The 16430-nt window shown below is 39.4% G+C and overlaps 1 protein-coding gene across 1 annotated transcript; it reads left to right on the top strand.

The window, feature by feature from the left end:
• Nucleotides 1-466: 466 nt before the first annotated feature.
• gabarapl2 (GABA(A) receptor-associated protein like 2) lies at nucleotides 467-11580 on the top strand. Its single transcript, XM_073472079.1, has 4 exons — nucleotides 467-591; nucleotides 1872-1927; nucleotides 5728-5900; nucleotides 11394-11580. The coding sequence occupies exons 1-4, from the start codon at nucleotides 558-560 to the stop codon at nucleotides 11506-11508; spliced, it is 378 nt and encodes a 125-aa protein (XP_073328180.1). The 5' UTR covers nucleotides 467-557; the 3' UTR covers nucleotides 11509-11580.
• The last annotated feature ends 4850 nt before the right edge of the window (nucleotides 11581-16430 follow it).

Raw genomic sequence — 16430 nt, 5'->3', positions numbered from 1 at the left:
TTCAGGGGAGATGAATGTCTCTGGCCAGCGTGTCCAAAATTCAGCAACTCAGATGAGACAATTCGTGTTAATAAAAAATAACAATTTTTAATTTTGTGAAGCGTCTTTAAAATAACAGAGAGAATACGAGAATAATGTAAAATGTGTAGATAATTGATGATGTATTTAATGTCTTTACAAGCACATTATACTTCATTATTTTAAAAAATGGTTTAATTCTGCATCCACAACTGTTGTCTTGCCAGGAAAATTAAGTTTCTTGGCAGTGCCCTGCATGTGGGCCACTCTGCATTGTCCGTGAGGGATCAACTCATGTTTGGACTGACTCTTTCCGAGAGCACTTGAAGGCAGCATCGTTACCACCACCCCTCTGTCAGACAGTGACGTCACCTCACAGCTAGACGGACAGTTGGAGGCTTCGGGCAGAGAGACATTGTTGACGTTTTGTTTTGATCGCATTCGTCTGGATTTTTGGACATTGCGCCGACATTATCGGCACATTTAGAAGCCCGCCTTTCGACTCTACCATCACGCCTCAGTGCGGGGAGCCAGCAAAGATGAAATGGATGTTTAAAGAGGACCATTCCCTCGGTAAAGGGGTTTGGGTTGTTATGAAACAAGAGATGTTCTTGTCATGTCATGCACCCTCCTTTCTGTTTTTGCTCTCTCAGCGTCGATTTCTGCCATATCATTCCACATAGGTGCAGGAGTGCATGTTCGTCACGGCAGCCTGCAAATGACTGATGTTAATCCATAATGGATAACGTTGCGTGACTTGCAACGCATGCTAACATGTTCTTCCTGCAAGTCAAATGACCGCTGTCAGAATCGGGCTCACCTCACATTATTGATACACAGTATCCGTGAGACGCGTCTGTATTCTGCATGGAGACATGTCATCGCCAAATTCCATTCAAGAGTCTTGACAATTTAATGCTGCCTTGCTTACAGTGAACCCCTGGTGGAAAACCCTCGGTAACAAATTGCTCAAGTGTAGTTGTTAAATAGCCTGCTCCACCAAGAAGCACTTTCTCTCAACAGCACATTAACTTTTTGCATTGCTTCAAACTGCTCAGTGTTTACCATCCACCAGGGTATAGTTTTCTGGCAAGACAGCGAAAATTTCATGTGAAAAACATGTAAAGAGTGCAGATATATGATTGAAATAACTAGTGAGTGTGTATTAGATGAATGCCAAATTGATCAGTGTTTACTTAGTATTTGTTCCAGGGCTGTGAACATGTGACACTGATCTGAACATTTTGAGATTTTTAGGGAAACATTCTTTTTCCAGAATTATGAATTGAGTTTGGTGCAAAGTTCATATTTTTCACATATTTTTTACTGTTGTTAAGCTCCTCAGCATCTCTGACCTTCTGTGTTCATATTCTCTCTCAAGTCTCCTTTTTAAAGAAACACTGCTGCCACATTGGTAGAGATGTTTCCAAAAGTAGGCCTCCTATCTGGGCTAATGAAGGTGCGCAACGTGTTGAGCCTAAATGGATCCACCACATCTTATCACCCATCTCTCTGTTCAGTGTCTGCCTGCTACATCTGGTCCTGCCCACAAAGTGCAGCAGAAATAGATGCACTATCACTTGCTCTTTGATAACGATAAGTACTAACATGTTTAGTATAACTTAATAAAGACATGGTGTGATCCATGATAATCACACTGCATCCTGTACATCCACTCCTCTGTCTGTTCAGGCTACTGCCAGTGTTTACGCTGTCCTTGCTCTTGCATATGGATCACTATATCTGACTAGGCTTGGCCGTATTTGGCAGCAAGGCACGAGAGGAGATTCCCGAGAGGCCTTACTCATCCCTTTAATCTCTGACTTCCTGTTTGTTTCCTGTCTCTCCTTCAGAGCACCGATGTGTGGAGTCAGCCAAAATACGCAACAAATATCCTGACAGAGTACCGGTGAGTGAGGGGGAGGTGTTGTTTTTCCGCAGTGGGATGGGGGTTAAGGGTACACATGGAGTGAGTGTCAGAAAGTCAAGAGATAAGGAGTAGTGGCTGGGAGAGTGAATGGCAGTTTTGGATAGGAAAGAAGAGAATGAGAGAGTAGTAATGACTTGATAGACGGATTAGGATTTGGATAGAATTAAGAGAACCAGAGTTTTAACTTTGACCTCTGCGTAAAATCCCACTTCTCCATGACTTTCCATAGTCCGAGTGTCTCCATGTCTGCTTTGTCAATGGAGCGTGTCTGAGGATACCTTTTTGTGTACTGAAAAGTGACCTATTAGTAAATTTAACATGATATTCTATGACTTTGAACCACCCCATGTTAGCAATGCCAATGAAAGAATAATTGGGTCACAACTCAGCAGGTGGTGGTCACTTCAGCTCTGCTCCCCTTGGTTTTACTAATATATTGGACTAATTGTAAACCTTTTTTTAACCACTTAAACAGTGTTGTTTTTGCAATTTGACATCAAGTAGCTTCAAGGTTCCACAAGTCTAAGAACAGATGTACTGTATATAGTAGGGATGTAACGATATACCTAATTTTGCGATAACATGATAATAAAATGCTGCAGTACCGTATAGATTCATTCTACATCTCTCGTCCTTGTATTGTTCCGTTTGAAAACCTCTCAAAAGCCTCTGATCGCTTGACTTTGTTGGTTTCGTTCTCAATGCTTGACTCAAACTGTTACCTCACACAGACGTTCCGTCAGTGTCTGCTTTTGGCAGTGTTTGAGCTGAAGTAACACTCCGACCTCTACACACAGACACACCGACCTTTTTACTCATTCTCCGGCGCAGCTCTTTGCTGCAAGAGACAGCCAGACGGTGTGTTTACCTGTGGGGAAACTATGGCTCACAATCCTCTGTTTCAGCCAGGCAACCAGACTGGGATAGGTTTAAAGGAATTTATGGAGCGAACTCATTTGGAGTGCAGAGGTATTAGTCGCTGGCTTGGGTTGTGGTAGCAGGTGGAGTCGTGGGGCTGACAGGGGAGTCGGTAGCGGCTCAGTGGGGACACAGGAGGAGGAGACACAGGTGTAGGCTGGGGCTGTGGGTCAGCTGGCGTGGTAGCTGGGCTCACCACGTCAGCTGTGGCTTGAGAGGAGACGCTGGTGGAATGAGGCACAGAAGGCTGGGTGGCAGGGTGGGTTGTGGAGCTAGGGCTTGGAGGTAAACCAACACTGGAGAGGTTGAGGAGAACCAAGGTTAGAACGGAGAAAGAGCAAAAATACATGCAGGCAAAAAGTCACTGAGAGAGACGAGTAAGTCAGCCATCTATCACGTTGTGGAGTTGAAAACAATCTGGCAGCGAGTGTAGAGCATACCAGAGTGTTTACGCCGGAGCTGATGATAAGATGAGCTGCAGGTATGTGAGCCAGTAGCTGATAATCAGTTGCGCTGCAGGTGTGAGAGAGGAGGCCGCTCCAGCCATCAGGGAAGCCACGCCCAGCCACTGCAGAGCACCTCTGAAAACACAAAAGTACAAAAAACCCAATGACAGCCACACCAAAGGTTCCAATCATGACAGAAGTCATGCGACTGTGATATAGTTAGTTTATAGCCTAATGTTAGTTTTTTACTTTTGGTGATTCCATCTAGAATTCAAACATCATTAAAGTGGCATTAGTTTGTGATGATTACCTTGCTGGTAAGTATCACAAACTTGTGTTTGCCACAGAGCTTATTTTCTGCAATAATTCAAAATGCATTTAAAAATCCCAAAGGCTTTTTGTAGAGGTAACCAGGCCAATGCTAACTTCCAGGTTAGCCTACAAAAATACCTCATTCCTGCTGCTCCCTATTGCTATAGCAATAGGGAGCAGCAGGAATGAGGTATTTTATGAAAAATGGCAAGTCAGTATTTATAAATACTGACTTGCCATTTTTCATTCTATTTAAAGGTAATAAGTAATTATTATCTATATTGTGCTGTGTACGTTCATGACTAAATAATTCATTTGATATTACACTGTATGTGCAACATTGATTTACAACACAATAAGCTGAATAAAAAGAGCTTGTCAGCTACAATTAGCTTGTAAACTAGCACAATCTTTCAGTTACAGTCAGTAACCACCATTAGCTTCTAATAAGGAAACCTCATATCTGCTCCTTTCATGTGATCTGTTTGATTATATCAAAAATCTTTATTGAATTTGTGAATTTGATTTGTGGCTCTAAACCTAGTCCGGCCCTGTTTTTTTAAAAATATTTTTCTCACCCAGGCTCTGAACACCTCTGAAAAAGCCACAGAGGTAACTTCTGCCACACTGGCAGGAAGGGGATATAGCAGTGCTGAAGACTGACACCTCAGATCATTGTTGCATACAAAGTGATGTTGTGGACAACATAAGGTGTTAAACAGCCAGATCTGAGGAAATCTATACCATAGCCTTTTGTGTGGGTGATAATGCCAGTTAAACTCAATCCCTTTAACTAGTTCTTCCATTCTGCACCTGTTAAATAACTGCTGGGAGGAACAGGAAGAACACACAATCAGACAACAATGGATCAAATGACTGTCGCGTGAAAGGGGTCACTTGTGATTAATCCACAGCAAATGATCACCCTGCTGTTTCCTTTACTTTAATGAAGTGGTGTAGCTTGTTTCACCACAATGTTTTGAATTCACGGCAACTTTACTGTGTTGTTTTAGCCCCAGTGCTTTCATCATACCCATGTTTCTGACACAGCAGGCATCTGATATGGCAGACAGACAAAGTTAGTATCTAGCTTGTGAACGTAATGGGACATTTCCCTGATAATATTTCCCCCAGGGCTTGTTCCAAACGGAAAATACAGACCTAAAAGCAGAGTGAATGCACTTACATTTGTTCAGTGGCCAGAGAGATGACTCCAAATGACCAATAATGGCTGCGTTCCAAATCGCATAGTTGTTACCTCTGCCATGGAGGTTATGTTTTAGGTTCAGGAGCCTGCGCATGTAGTTGCTCAAAACTGATACAGAAAGCCGTCCTTATGGAGCATCTGAGGACAGTAGTGTCATGGCAGAACCAGTACAACTGTGGCATCACCACAATTGTTTTTCTCAAACTAAGGGTCAGAATAGCCAGTAAAGCATTCTGGCTTGAATACTACAAAAGACTACCAGATGCAGTCAGACATCCTGGTATTTTTGACATACAGCATTTGGTATACTATGTAATGGAACATACTTAATCTTTTGTGGCATACTAAATGGTAGTTTAGCAGGGAATGTTCCTGTGTTGGATGTGTAAATAGGTAACTATTTGTAAGCACCTTAGACATACCAACTACTAAAGCCATAATATAGTCTTGTTGAAGTGAACTTTTACCACCATGTTGCCAGAAAAACTAATTAATGCAGCTTAAACATTCCTGAGATTACATGAAGACTGAACTTAAACAATGTTCCTGAAGTGGCCATTATAGGACGTGTTAGACTTCGCTTGTCAGACTCAGCAATAACACTGATGACATATGCAACTGAAATTTTATGGGCTAGAGCAGCCAATATCAGACATGTTCCAGATGGACAGGACTCACTCCAGACACAAGGTCTGGCTGTACTTTATCAGGGTCAGCCGAGTCAGACAAACTGATATTGTCATGTCGAAAAACAGCCGTAAAAGTTATTTTACAGCAGTGAACTGCAAAGAGCAGCTAACATTAGCAGCTGTGGATATTAGCGTACTGAGTATTGAAACCAATGCCATACCATACGGTGTTAAAAGCTCAATCTTCTGTTGATGTGTGTGCTCCAGGTGATTGTGGAGAAGGTTTCTGGCTCTCAGATAGTGGACATTGATAAGAGGAAGTACCTGGTGCCCTCTGACATCACAGTGGCCCAGTTTATGTGGATCATCAGGAAACGTATCCAGCTGCCTTCAGAGAAAGCCATCTTCCTCTTTGTTGACAAAACTGTTCCCCAATCCAGGTGAGAGCAACACTTCATTCTGCAGCTGTTATAGACTGTGGAGCTTTTTGCTGATGGTCTCATTTCTTTATGGTGATTCTGGTCAGTTCTCAGAATTGAAATGATTTAATGATTAGTTTGAAAAAGTACTAAAGCCATCTTGCTTTGTATTGATCCACGTTTATTAACAAGTATCAATTAGGATGGTGTAAACACCTGTCTGTGGAAGCATGTTTCTGCCACAAAAAGAAAAATAAGTAAGTAAAGTAGTAAAATATTAACATCATATTATCAAACCTTTTTTGTTATAACAATATGCTATTTATCTTGTTACAACAAGAAATGTTTCACATTATATTATAACGTTATAAAATGACCCGTTTTATGTTATCACAATATGTTATCATATTTTAACATCAAGTGTTTCATGTTATAAGAAGATAAATAGTATATTAAAAAGGTTTGGTTATAATGTGACATGTAGCAATAACGTGAAAATATCTTGTTATAACATGAAAAAATGTCTATAAAGTTGTAACATTAAACCTTCCACAGGATAACACTGATAGTGTTGATTGTTCTTTTTCTGACATGGCAGCAAGTCACTGCCCTAGTTCTGCATTCAGCTTCTGAGTAATGAAAATCCTCTCGCCAAATGAAATGAACAAGCTACATAAATTGAGCGCATCTCCGTAAATGCATGTTTAAATCATACAGAAATTAAAAATACATTTTTCGAAGAAATCAACATATATCACAAGTGTTTGTTAAGTCCAAATTTCTAAAATTTTGTACAACCCATTTATATCAATGATGATAGACAAAATATTAGAAACACATCTGTGTAACACAATTTAATTCAACAGCACCACCAGCTAATGATGATAATACAGTTGAATAAACATCTCTAAATCAAAAAGGAACATATAAACATATTAACCTTCATGAAGGAAAGATTTACTGCTCAACTGAGGAGCTTTTATATCATTTAGAAACACTGTCACTATCTCATAGTTTGTCTACAGCAGAGCACTGACAAGCTGCTTGTCTGTAAAATATTATGCTTAGTAAGTATCTTGGTGAAAACAAACATGTCAAAATCAAAATCATATCAAGAATGTTGTTTACGTGATGAATTGGATGAGTGCTTTTGTCTATACTATAATTTTATCTGTTTATTACTCTTGTATTTATTTATTTTATGATTATCATGATATTATCATGTCATGCCATCAACATGTTTTCACCTCCTAAATATTGATATCTGTATTGCCCTAAATATCCAGTATCATCTGGCTCTAAGCCACATTGTATTGTTTTTTAAGGGCCTGGCCTCCTTAAATCAATATGCAGTGAAAGCTTAGGTGTGACCTTCCTATCTGTGTGTAGTATTTGTGTTTATCTGTACATCTGTGTTACTGAAAAGCAGGAACATGTGACCTCTTCGTGTGTGAGGAATCCATCTCCCTCTGAGGACCACGAAGCCACACCTGTGCTCTCAATTTACACCGATCTGATTCATTTCACACTCATACCTATTGACATGCTGGTGTTGTCTGAAAACATGCAGTATATCTGAGGAATCTGGCCTGCTTCTCACAGCTATTGTATTGTTAATACTTAAAATGTAAAACTGGCATACATATATTCTTAGCATGGTACTATAGTGCCACGCTAATGAACGAAACCTGACCACATCCAGCTGTGATGTCAGATATGTCGAACTTCGACCTTTAAACCTATAGAAGACACTGCAGCTTTGTACTTACCTAGCGTTGAGTCCTTGACATATTAGACTCCCTAAAAGTTATAATCTTTACTTTCTCTATTTTTCATCAGCACTTTTGCTTGTACCTAATTAGTAGTAAATAAATAGTTGTTTTTTATTTATAAAACAGATTATGCAACAGTAATTTCCTCAAAATAATACAAATAGCAATAAATGTAAAACCCTCCACTGCATTAAATCACATGAGGGTTGCAATTATTTTTGACTGATTTCTTTATTAAAACAAAGACTTTGTTTGGCTGTGTTGTGAAAAGAGACACTGTAATATTAAACTGCTGTCAAACATTTTAACCACGTGTCGCCAAAAGGCTTAAGGTTGACAACTTTAAGTCCTTAGTTGCTACTTCTTAGTTAGGGTTGCTGGGGATAAGTGTCAAATGAATGCCAGTTGACACTTATCCCCAGCTACAAACAGTAGGCTACTGACCATGAGGATATATTTTGGGGTTTTTACTTCACTTTCCCTCGAGTGAAAAGTCATGCCCCACCACTTGACCTCACACTCCCGTGAAAAGCATCCTATTAGAGCCCCTTTAGAGACCATTGTGTTGGAATAGGATACAGCAGGGTTAAAGATGATCAGGGCAGAGATACATGAGTCAACAGAGGAATCTGGATGTGTAGGAGCTGAAAGGAAGTACTACCGCCACCACTTCCTTGTTCTAATGATTGATCTCCCTAGGTGGTAACACAGGACTGTGATCATGTCTCACACGTGTATTTTAGTTTTATGGGACTCTGGAAAGAAACTCCAAAATAATGCGCCCTATTTAAACATGAGGATCTATTGACCCCCTCCTGGCTGAAAGCACAAATGTTAAAGGATAAGTTTGCCCAAAAATGAAAATTCAGTCATTATCTACTCACCCCCATGCCAGTGGAAAGCTGGGTGAAGTTTCACTGTCTACAAAACAGTTCTGGAGTTTCACAGCAAGACAGTGTTGCAGCATTCTCTGAAACAACTGAAGTAGATGGGGACTTGTTTTAAAAACTTTAAAAACAACTGAGACATGGCTTTATACAGCTCGTCTAAATCCCCTGAAGCCCCAGGATCCAAAAAGCAAGTTCAGTGAGCTACCTTAAAGACTAAGACATCCTCAAATCTGGGACAAAGATTAATATAAAAGAAGTCTTGGGAATAGCCCTTTTCCACAGCAGACATCCTGACTATTAGGAAAGACTAAGGTGTCACTAATAACATGAACTATGGCTCTGCTCCATTCAAGTGTCCCAGTAGAGACAAGGACAGAGAATTCAGCCATTAGTTTTCCTTATTTACGCCTGTTTTTTTATTTTTCTACTTAGACATGTCAAAATGTGATCGGTGAAAAAGGTGTGTGTGTATTTATCTTTTTTTTTATATATATATATGAAAAGTTTGGACTTGAAAAATCAAGGTATAAACCCTACTCACAAACTTAAAAATAAAAGCTTAATTTATGTAGAATGTTTAAAAATAAACTTTCGGGCTCTTAAGTTGGTAAAGAGATGTCAGTTCTCAGACTGCTGCAGTACAGGGGCGAGAGGAGACATGCTTTTAAATGAAAGCCAGAAACACAGGACATAGTGGTAATCCTAAATCCTTGTCGTTATCTTAATCTGTATGCAGCACCGCCATCTCCCTCTTTGTTCCTTTCAGGGTGCAACTTTTCTCCTTACTAAACAATGCCTTGACAAACATATACAGATCTTTTGAAAAGCTGCAGTACCTCATTCTTTTTTCGGTCTGTTTTTTTCTAAAATGGTAAATTCATAGATTATATCTTTAATTTTCTCGAACTTCTTCTCAGTTGTAGCTTTTACCCTCTTAGTGCCCATGTGTCCTTCTCACTAGCCCCAGGGTATTAAGGTTTATACTTGATTGGTCATATTTTCAAATAGAATGTTTAATCTGTAATGTTACAAGAAATTACTTTTAGAATGAGGACCAGTTTTTGGCTCAGATAACACTATGATTTAACTATGACTGTTTGAGGGAGGAGTTTAGCAAACTTGATAGTATAGCCCAACTGATACTGGATTTTTGAGGCCAATGCTGGTATATAGGAGTTTAAAAAATTCTGTTACAATATATTGGTCGATAGTATTTTTAGAAACCTAAATCCATAAGAGGAACAAGCAAACTTGATTCAGAAACATTTTTCTGGAAGAATTGCGACCAAAACTGGAACATTATTCAGGCAGAAATAACGTGTCAGTGCTCTTTGCAACAAGCTATGTGATGTTGACACTGTGTCTAAATGACGTCAAAAATAGTTTGGAATTTCTATACTGACATTAATCATACAATTAATACTGTTATTTACTGGCTGACCCACAGAACCAATCACAACGTTTGATTTCAACAACTTCAGGTAGAAAACCCCTGCGTCAGGTAGCTAACATACAATTTCATTTTTTAATTTTACCTCTCAGTAATCTAAAATGCATGTTCGATGCTTTGATAACAACACTTTCACTTATGTTGGCCGACTCATTTACCGCTGGGGTCAAAGGAAATGACACTTTGAGTTTACCTAAAACTAGCGGTTAGTCCTACTGGTGGTGTAGTGTCACTGTTGGGTAGATTGCTTTATCAAATACGCTAGCAAAGCAACACAGTAACTAAAAGAAGCACGGCAGAGACGTCAGACCACCATGTTTAACTATGTATCTTTAAAAGGGTGATTTTTTAAGACATGGTCAGATTATTCTGTTTAAAACATTAAAAAAATGAACTAACATTATCAACAGAGTGTGACGAAACAATAGTGTTGACGTTATGTAAATCACCTCTGTACTGTATGCCCTGTCTTCAAACTTGCATCTGTCGGTCTCAGAGGCTGTGTTCAGTCCCAGTCTGCCATCCAGCCACCTTCACTGGGAGGCCGGTTGACTGAGCCCAGTTGACCGTGGTGATTCCCTCTGTCATCTGAGGTTGCTGTGCAGACAGACTCCCCATCAGCTAAAAGCTAAAACTCCACTGCTAACAGAGCTAGTTGCTAATGGCAGGTAGTTGCTACAGCCAAAGATAGCTAGAGAGAGCAATGAGTAGCAAGTCAAATAACACCTTAAATGTTACAGTTACAGTTGAAATTGACAACAGAAATGAAAAAGTTTGCTCTCTGTTAGACAGCCTATGTAATGGCAACACTGTTTCAAATTTATATCAATTATACTGTATATTATTTGCCATTTCTGAACCAATACATACACTCATGGTAAGTTCTGTTACAATTCTTGAACTTATCTGCTGACATTGACATTGTTGGTCAGCAGCAGGAGCAGTCATTTACTATGACTGTACTGTATCACTTAGATAATCATAAAACCCTCAAATAATATCTGCCATGCTGATTTATTGGTTGGGTTCAACTCAGTTAGCAAGTTGGATGATGCCTTGAGAGACTTTGGAATTAGAAATAACATGATCTATGAATTCTTCACTGCATATATGTGTATGTATGTGTTATGTTCTTCAGAAATAAGGACACTACAGACATCTTTGTACCTGCAGCATTTCTTGAATTCGATTGCATTTTCTTAAATGTTTATGCTTCTGCTGTTGCATGTGTTTTGTTCTGAGGATCCACTGCAGGTTTTAGGACTGAAAACTGAGAAATTATGTTGATCAGCACAAAATAACCACTATTGGAGGCTTGCATCTTCACAAATCCATATGTAAATATAATCAATTCTACTTGACATTGTGTCTGATCTAATCTGGTTTCTGCTGTGTGTTGCAGTCTGACTATGGGCCAGTTGTACGACAAGGAGAAGGACGAGGATGGCTTTCTCTACGTGGCCTACAGCGGAGAGAACACCTTTGGTTACAAGGCCTTTTATACAGCACGGGGTTAATGCTTCACTTAATACTAGTGACACACACACACACACACACACACACACACACACACACACACACACACACACACACACACACACACACACACACACACACACTCTGACATTTCCTGGTGTACAATGTTACACAAGTAATGCACCTACACACTTGGCACAGACATTTATGGTCAGTTTTTGATACTAAAAAATTAGACATCTAGGGTGGAAAATTAACGAAACCACAATCAAAATGTTTTTTTTGACAGTCTCAGATGACCATTAGTGTCAAGAACTACTTGACCTAATGGCTGGTCTTTTTACTGTTGAAAGGTCAGTTGTGGAGAGAAATATCTTTAACACTGCCGTAAAACAAACATCACCACATTATAGGCACGTCAGATATAATTCATTTTCCAGTGTTAGATAAAAAAATAAAAAAATCTCACTTAGGCTCTGATACACACACACACATACACATACACACACACACACACACACACACACACGCCAATCATCACACGTTACCCAATCATGCTACATTTTCTTTCAGTCCAGATTTGTTGTCACTGATATTTGTGTTTTAATGAAGTGAGAGAGAAACCCTATAATCATGTGAATAGAATCATTAACCACATTATGGATGTATTTGTATGACTCATATCATGTATAAAAAACTTGAGTATTTAACTTTAATTCCACTCAGCACCATGAGAGCGGATATAAGCATATGAAAGAAGGCAGTTCATGCTACTGAGATGGTGCATGATGGTGCTCAGGGGCCAGGGACCTGCACCAGTTCATGGGATGTTACTGAGTGCTTGCCAGCCTGGATATTATGTATTTGCACATTATGTCGGCTGAACAAATGTCAGCACCACTCACGAATCAGACCCATAATGCCAACAACAAGCCATGAACCTCTGTGAACTGCTAAAGATATCCAACACTTTACTTGAAGTTTATTGAGTCGAATGTTGTGATATTTTTACGTTGTCATCACAGGGCAACAAACAGAAATTACAACCAAGCTCACCCAGTTTCCTTTTTTTTTACCGGTACATGATCAATCTGTGACATTCTGTCTAAGAGATACTCAGTGATAAAGTGTTGCACTACCCATTCTCCCTTAACCTGCTCTGTCTACCCTCTACATCAGTGACACTTCCCAGAATGCCATTAGATAAACATTTATTGACTTTTCAAACAACATATAATGTTAATAATGACTATATTTCACTTTCGTTCTTGGTTACTAAAAGGAATGGAGTCATTGTTTGTGTTATTAATTTAATCTGCGCTTTCCTGCTATGACAGGTCAAAATATGTAATGTGAAAAAAGTTAATAAAAGCTTCTGTTGGCAGATCTTCTGACCTGGCTGACAATGTTTTAGACATGAAAATTCTAACGTCAGGCTCAGTTGTATTGAAGCTAATGTGATGTCATTGTTTAAATTGATCTAAAATAAATAAATTAAGTACATAACATAATGGTCTCTAATTAAAAGATTGTGACACCTAGTAACCATGTTCTACAATACAGATTTAAGGGAACAATGAACCCAAAATTTAACGTAGAACTAATGAAGACTTTTATGTTAGCAATTGATTACATGACAATGAGTGCATTTGTAAATCCAATCTGATCATCACCATCAGTCCACAGCTGCTACATTTATCTAACACTGCCATTTTACCTCTCCATGTAACACTGACTGCTCTTGGTGCTCTTTTTCAATTCATTGTTTTAGTTTGCTGGTCCATAATCCTGAATGTTATCAACCCAGACGTGGCAGGCAGCCATTTTCAGTGAAAAAGCTCTGCTAAACCTACTTTACACTACTTGCTTAGCAACAAACGACAGACAGTTAGTCGATAGCTGGTGAAATTAGCTGCTAATGAGAGAAATGTTTCTTAGTAGCGGGTGGAGACCAAAACAGAGCAAAAAAGATCAGGTGAAACACCACTTGAAATGAATTTCAGTGTTACTCCATATCCACTGGATGTGTCGACTGCTAATGTTGCCTATCGACACATCCAGTGTTATCCAGTGTAACATTTTAGCCAAAACCACTTCATAAGTTGTTTTATAATATGAAACATCTTATAATCATTGAATGCAGTGTCAAACACTTGACAAACAGCATTTTGTATGTTACTTGCTAACTCTGAACCTAAGAGCCATGTTGGGTTTTGTGCAAAAGTCTTCGACCCTGATAAGCAGAAGGCTTGTGATTTTATAAGAAGAGCACTCTGGAAAAAGTAAGAAATCACATCCTGTGGCAAAAACAGGAAGCAGGTCACACTATCACCAAGTATGTTCTTGGAATGAGTGTGTCATAAGTGCGTTTGACCCTGTCCCTGACCATTATATCTTGTTCATGTTTTAGTTATGTGTATACAAAAGGCTCTCAGTGGAAATGCTGGTTAATAAAATCACTGAAAGTTTACTTTTAGTGTGCTAGAGTGCTTTCACATGTTAATAATTAAGCAACCTTGGGTACTTTGAAAGGCATTATACAAATGCAAGTTATTGTTATTACTATTATTATTACATACACATATTTAACATGCTTATAATGAACCTTGTTTTTATATGGGCCAAGGTCAGAATATACCAAACTGTAATTCACGTCTCAGATACTTCAAGTAAAGAGTTGCTCACGTCTCTGGCTGCGGAGGTTTCAAAATGAGAACCACTTGTTATCTTTCTTCTCTTCACTCAGACAACTCCGAAGCTGACATGTGGTTTCAGCTTTAGTCTTTGGTGCTGATTCACAGTAAGATATATCCACCCTTTACTTACTTGACCCATTAAAGTATTCATATTTGTGCACCACAAAGCTAATTCAGGCTTTCAAACATGTTATGTAGATGTGTAATATATTGATGGAATGCTAAGATATTCAGCATTGTTTTATGTCATCAGTGTTGTATGATTGTTAAATATATCTATAAAACATTTTAGATATTTGAACGGTGAGGTAGCTGGAAGACCTGACCAATAAAAATGAATGTAAAATGAATCGTAGGAGGTTTTTTGTTTTAGTAAAACATAATATAATTAAAGCTGCTGTAAGCCTCATCGTTTCAGTTAACTTCCTGTCCGTTTTGCAGTTAGCAATCCCCTCCCTTCTCTCCATGTATCCTCACTGGCAGGACTCCCTTTCTTTCTTTCGAGGCAGCTCTCTTTGCCTTTTCCTTTTTTCCAAGTGGTTTTCACCACTTGGTCTGTTTGGTAGTACAAGACGTTGCCAGGAGCGCTAGAATTTGTAGCTTTTCCTTTCTGCCAATGCCGGTGTAGGAACCAGAACAGCAGGATCCTGCTCTGTCTTTCCTCTTTTACTGCAGGGAGAGGAGAGACATGGGTTACTGACCAAACACTCTATAACAGTGATTACTGTTGGAATATCGGGCTATTTAACACTTATTCAACAAGAAAGTAACTCTTACAGCAGCTTTAATATGTCAGTACTCTTTCACTTCATCAATTAAAGGTACTCTGTGCTGCATTGGAGGCGCTACTGAGTTACAAGTTTTGACACGTGAGCACACAATCAATTGTCAGTCTATCAGCTTTACTCGGTTCACCACTTTGGTCCAGAGTGCAACATCTCAACAAATATTTGATCAAACTTAAGATTCATGTTCACTGAAAGATGAACTGTATTCACTTTGTCCAACCACTGGCTTTTCATCTAGAGTCCTCATAAGGTCAAAATTGTTAGTTGTCCAATACTTGACCTCCATCGAATATATTTAAGGCTCATAGATAGAAAGTTGCTTGATAGAAAGGTTGGCACAACTTTGTTTACCAATGAGCTGACGGACCAACAGAATGAGATTCAGAGCTACTGTCACGTGAATCCGTTTTAGAAGTTATGTGCCTTTTTGTTATCAGCCACTCCAGCTGCCACATCCCCTTTTTACAGTTGGCATTCACAGTTTACCAGCTGTCCTTCGGCTTGTGACCAGACATTTTCTTTTGTGGAGTGATCGACAGACAGAGCAATCTTTGGAGGTGTTGGTCACAGCTACAACCAAGACCCCCCAACCTCTACAGCATTGGACTGACAATAGTATTAAATACACAATGTAAGACTTCATGGTCATAACCAGCAATGTGCTGTTCAGTATTAGCAGAGCTGAATTGGGTCATTACTTGTCAGTGCAATCTGCTGACCTAAAGCAGTAACGCCAATGATCCTGAGTCCCTGCACTGATTCAGTGTCTGGACTTCAATAAAGGACCTGACTGTTGTGCAGAAATGTGCAGGTTCAACTTATTCTTTGTCTTTTGTATGAGTGAGTTAAGTGTCCAAGAGGACTGAAATCTGTTCTCACACACACTAAGAACAGCCTGGTGAAGTTTACTGGTCATCACAGGCTGAATAGAGGTGGATTCAGGTGGATGTTTGACACATAACACCCATCTAAACTCCACTGCAGAACAAGCACACCCCTTCATGGCTGCAATGTGCCGGACCAAGTCCGATCCATGGAGGTGCCAACTCAGAACCCACAGGACTCAGCCAGATTTAAGATGGTTGTTAGGTGTCAGAAGAACATCCACCTGAATACCAGGACTCAAGGTTTTTCCCAGCAGAACTTTGCATTATAAAGAGATGGTCAATGATAATCAGTTTACCTGTCAGTGGTTTTAATGTTTTGTCTGATCGGTGTATGTACAATCATAACTGTGCAGAATGCTTGTGGGAAGAAGACACTATGGGAGAGCGTTCAAACAAGGACAGGGAATCTAACACAGCATGTTACACACATTGTGAAAATAAAAGCATCATCTGAGGACACTGAGGAGGGGTCATCAACCTCTGAACAGCAGGACAGAGCAGGGTGTCCTGCTGTTGCAAGGAGAGTCAGAGTCAAATATAGTCAAATAATATTTATCCAGATTGACCAGCTGACCCAACAGAGGTTAGGAAA

This window comes from Pagrus major, chromosome 8 (assembly GCF_040436345.1).
Source record: "Pagrus major chromosome 8, Pma_NU_1.0".
Lineage (NCBI taxonomy): Eukaryota > Metazoa > Chordata > Actinopteri > Spariformes > Sparidae > Pagrus > Pagrus major.
Note: the sequence above shows the minus strand (reverse complement) of the source record. Positions and strands in the feature narration are given on the sequence as shown.

Bases quoted from the DNA above. Each gene is read 5' to 3' on its own strand.
- gabarapl2 (XM_073472079.1), top strand. From the start codon at position 558: ATGAAATGGATGTTTAAAGAGGACCATTCCCTCG. The intron at 592-1,871 runs GTAAAGGGGTTT...TCTCTCCTTCAG, and splicing joins TAAAGAGGACCATTCCCTCG to AGCACCGATGTGTGGAGTCA. The intron at 5,901-11,393 runs GTGAGAGCAACA...TGTGTGTTGCAG, and splicing joins AAAACTGTTCCCCAATCCAG to TCTGACTATGGGCCAGTTGT.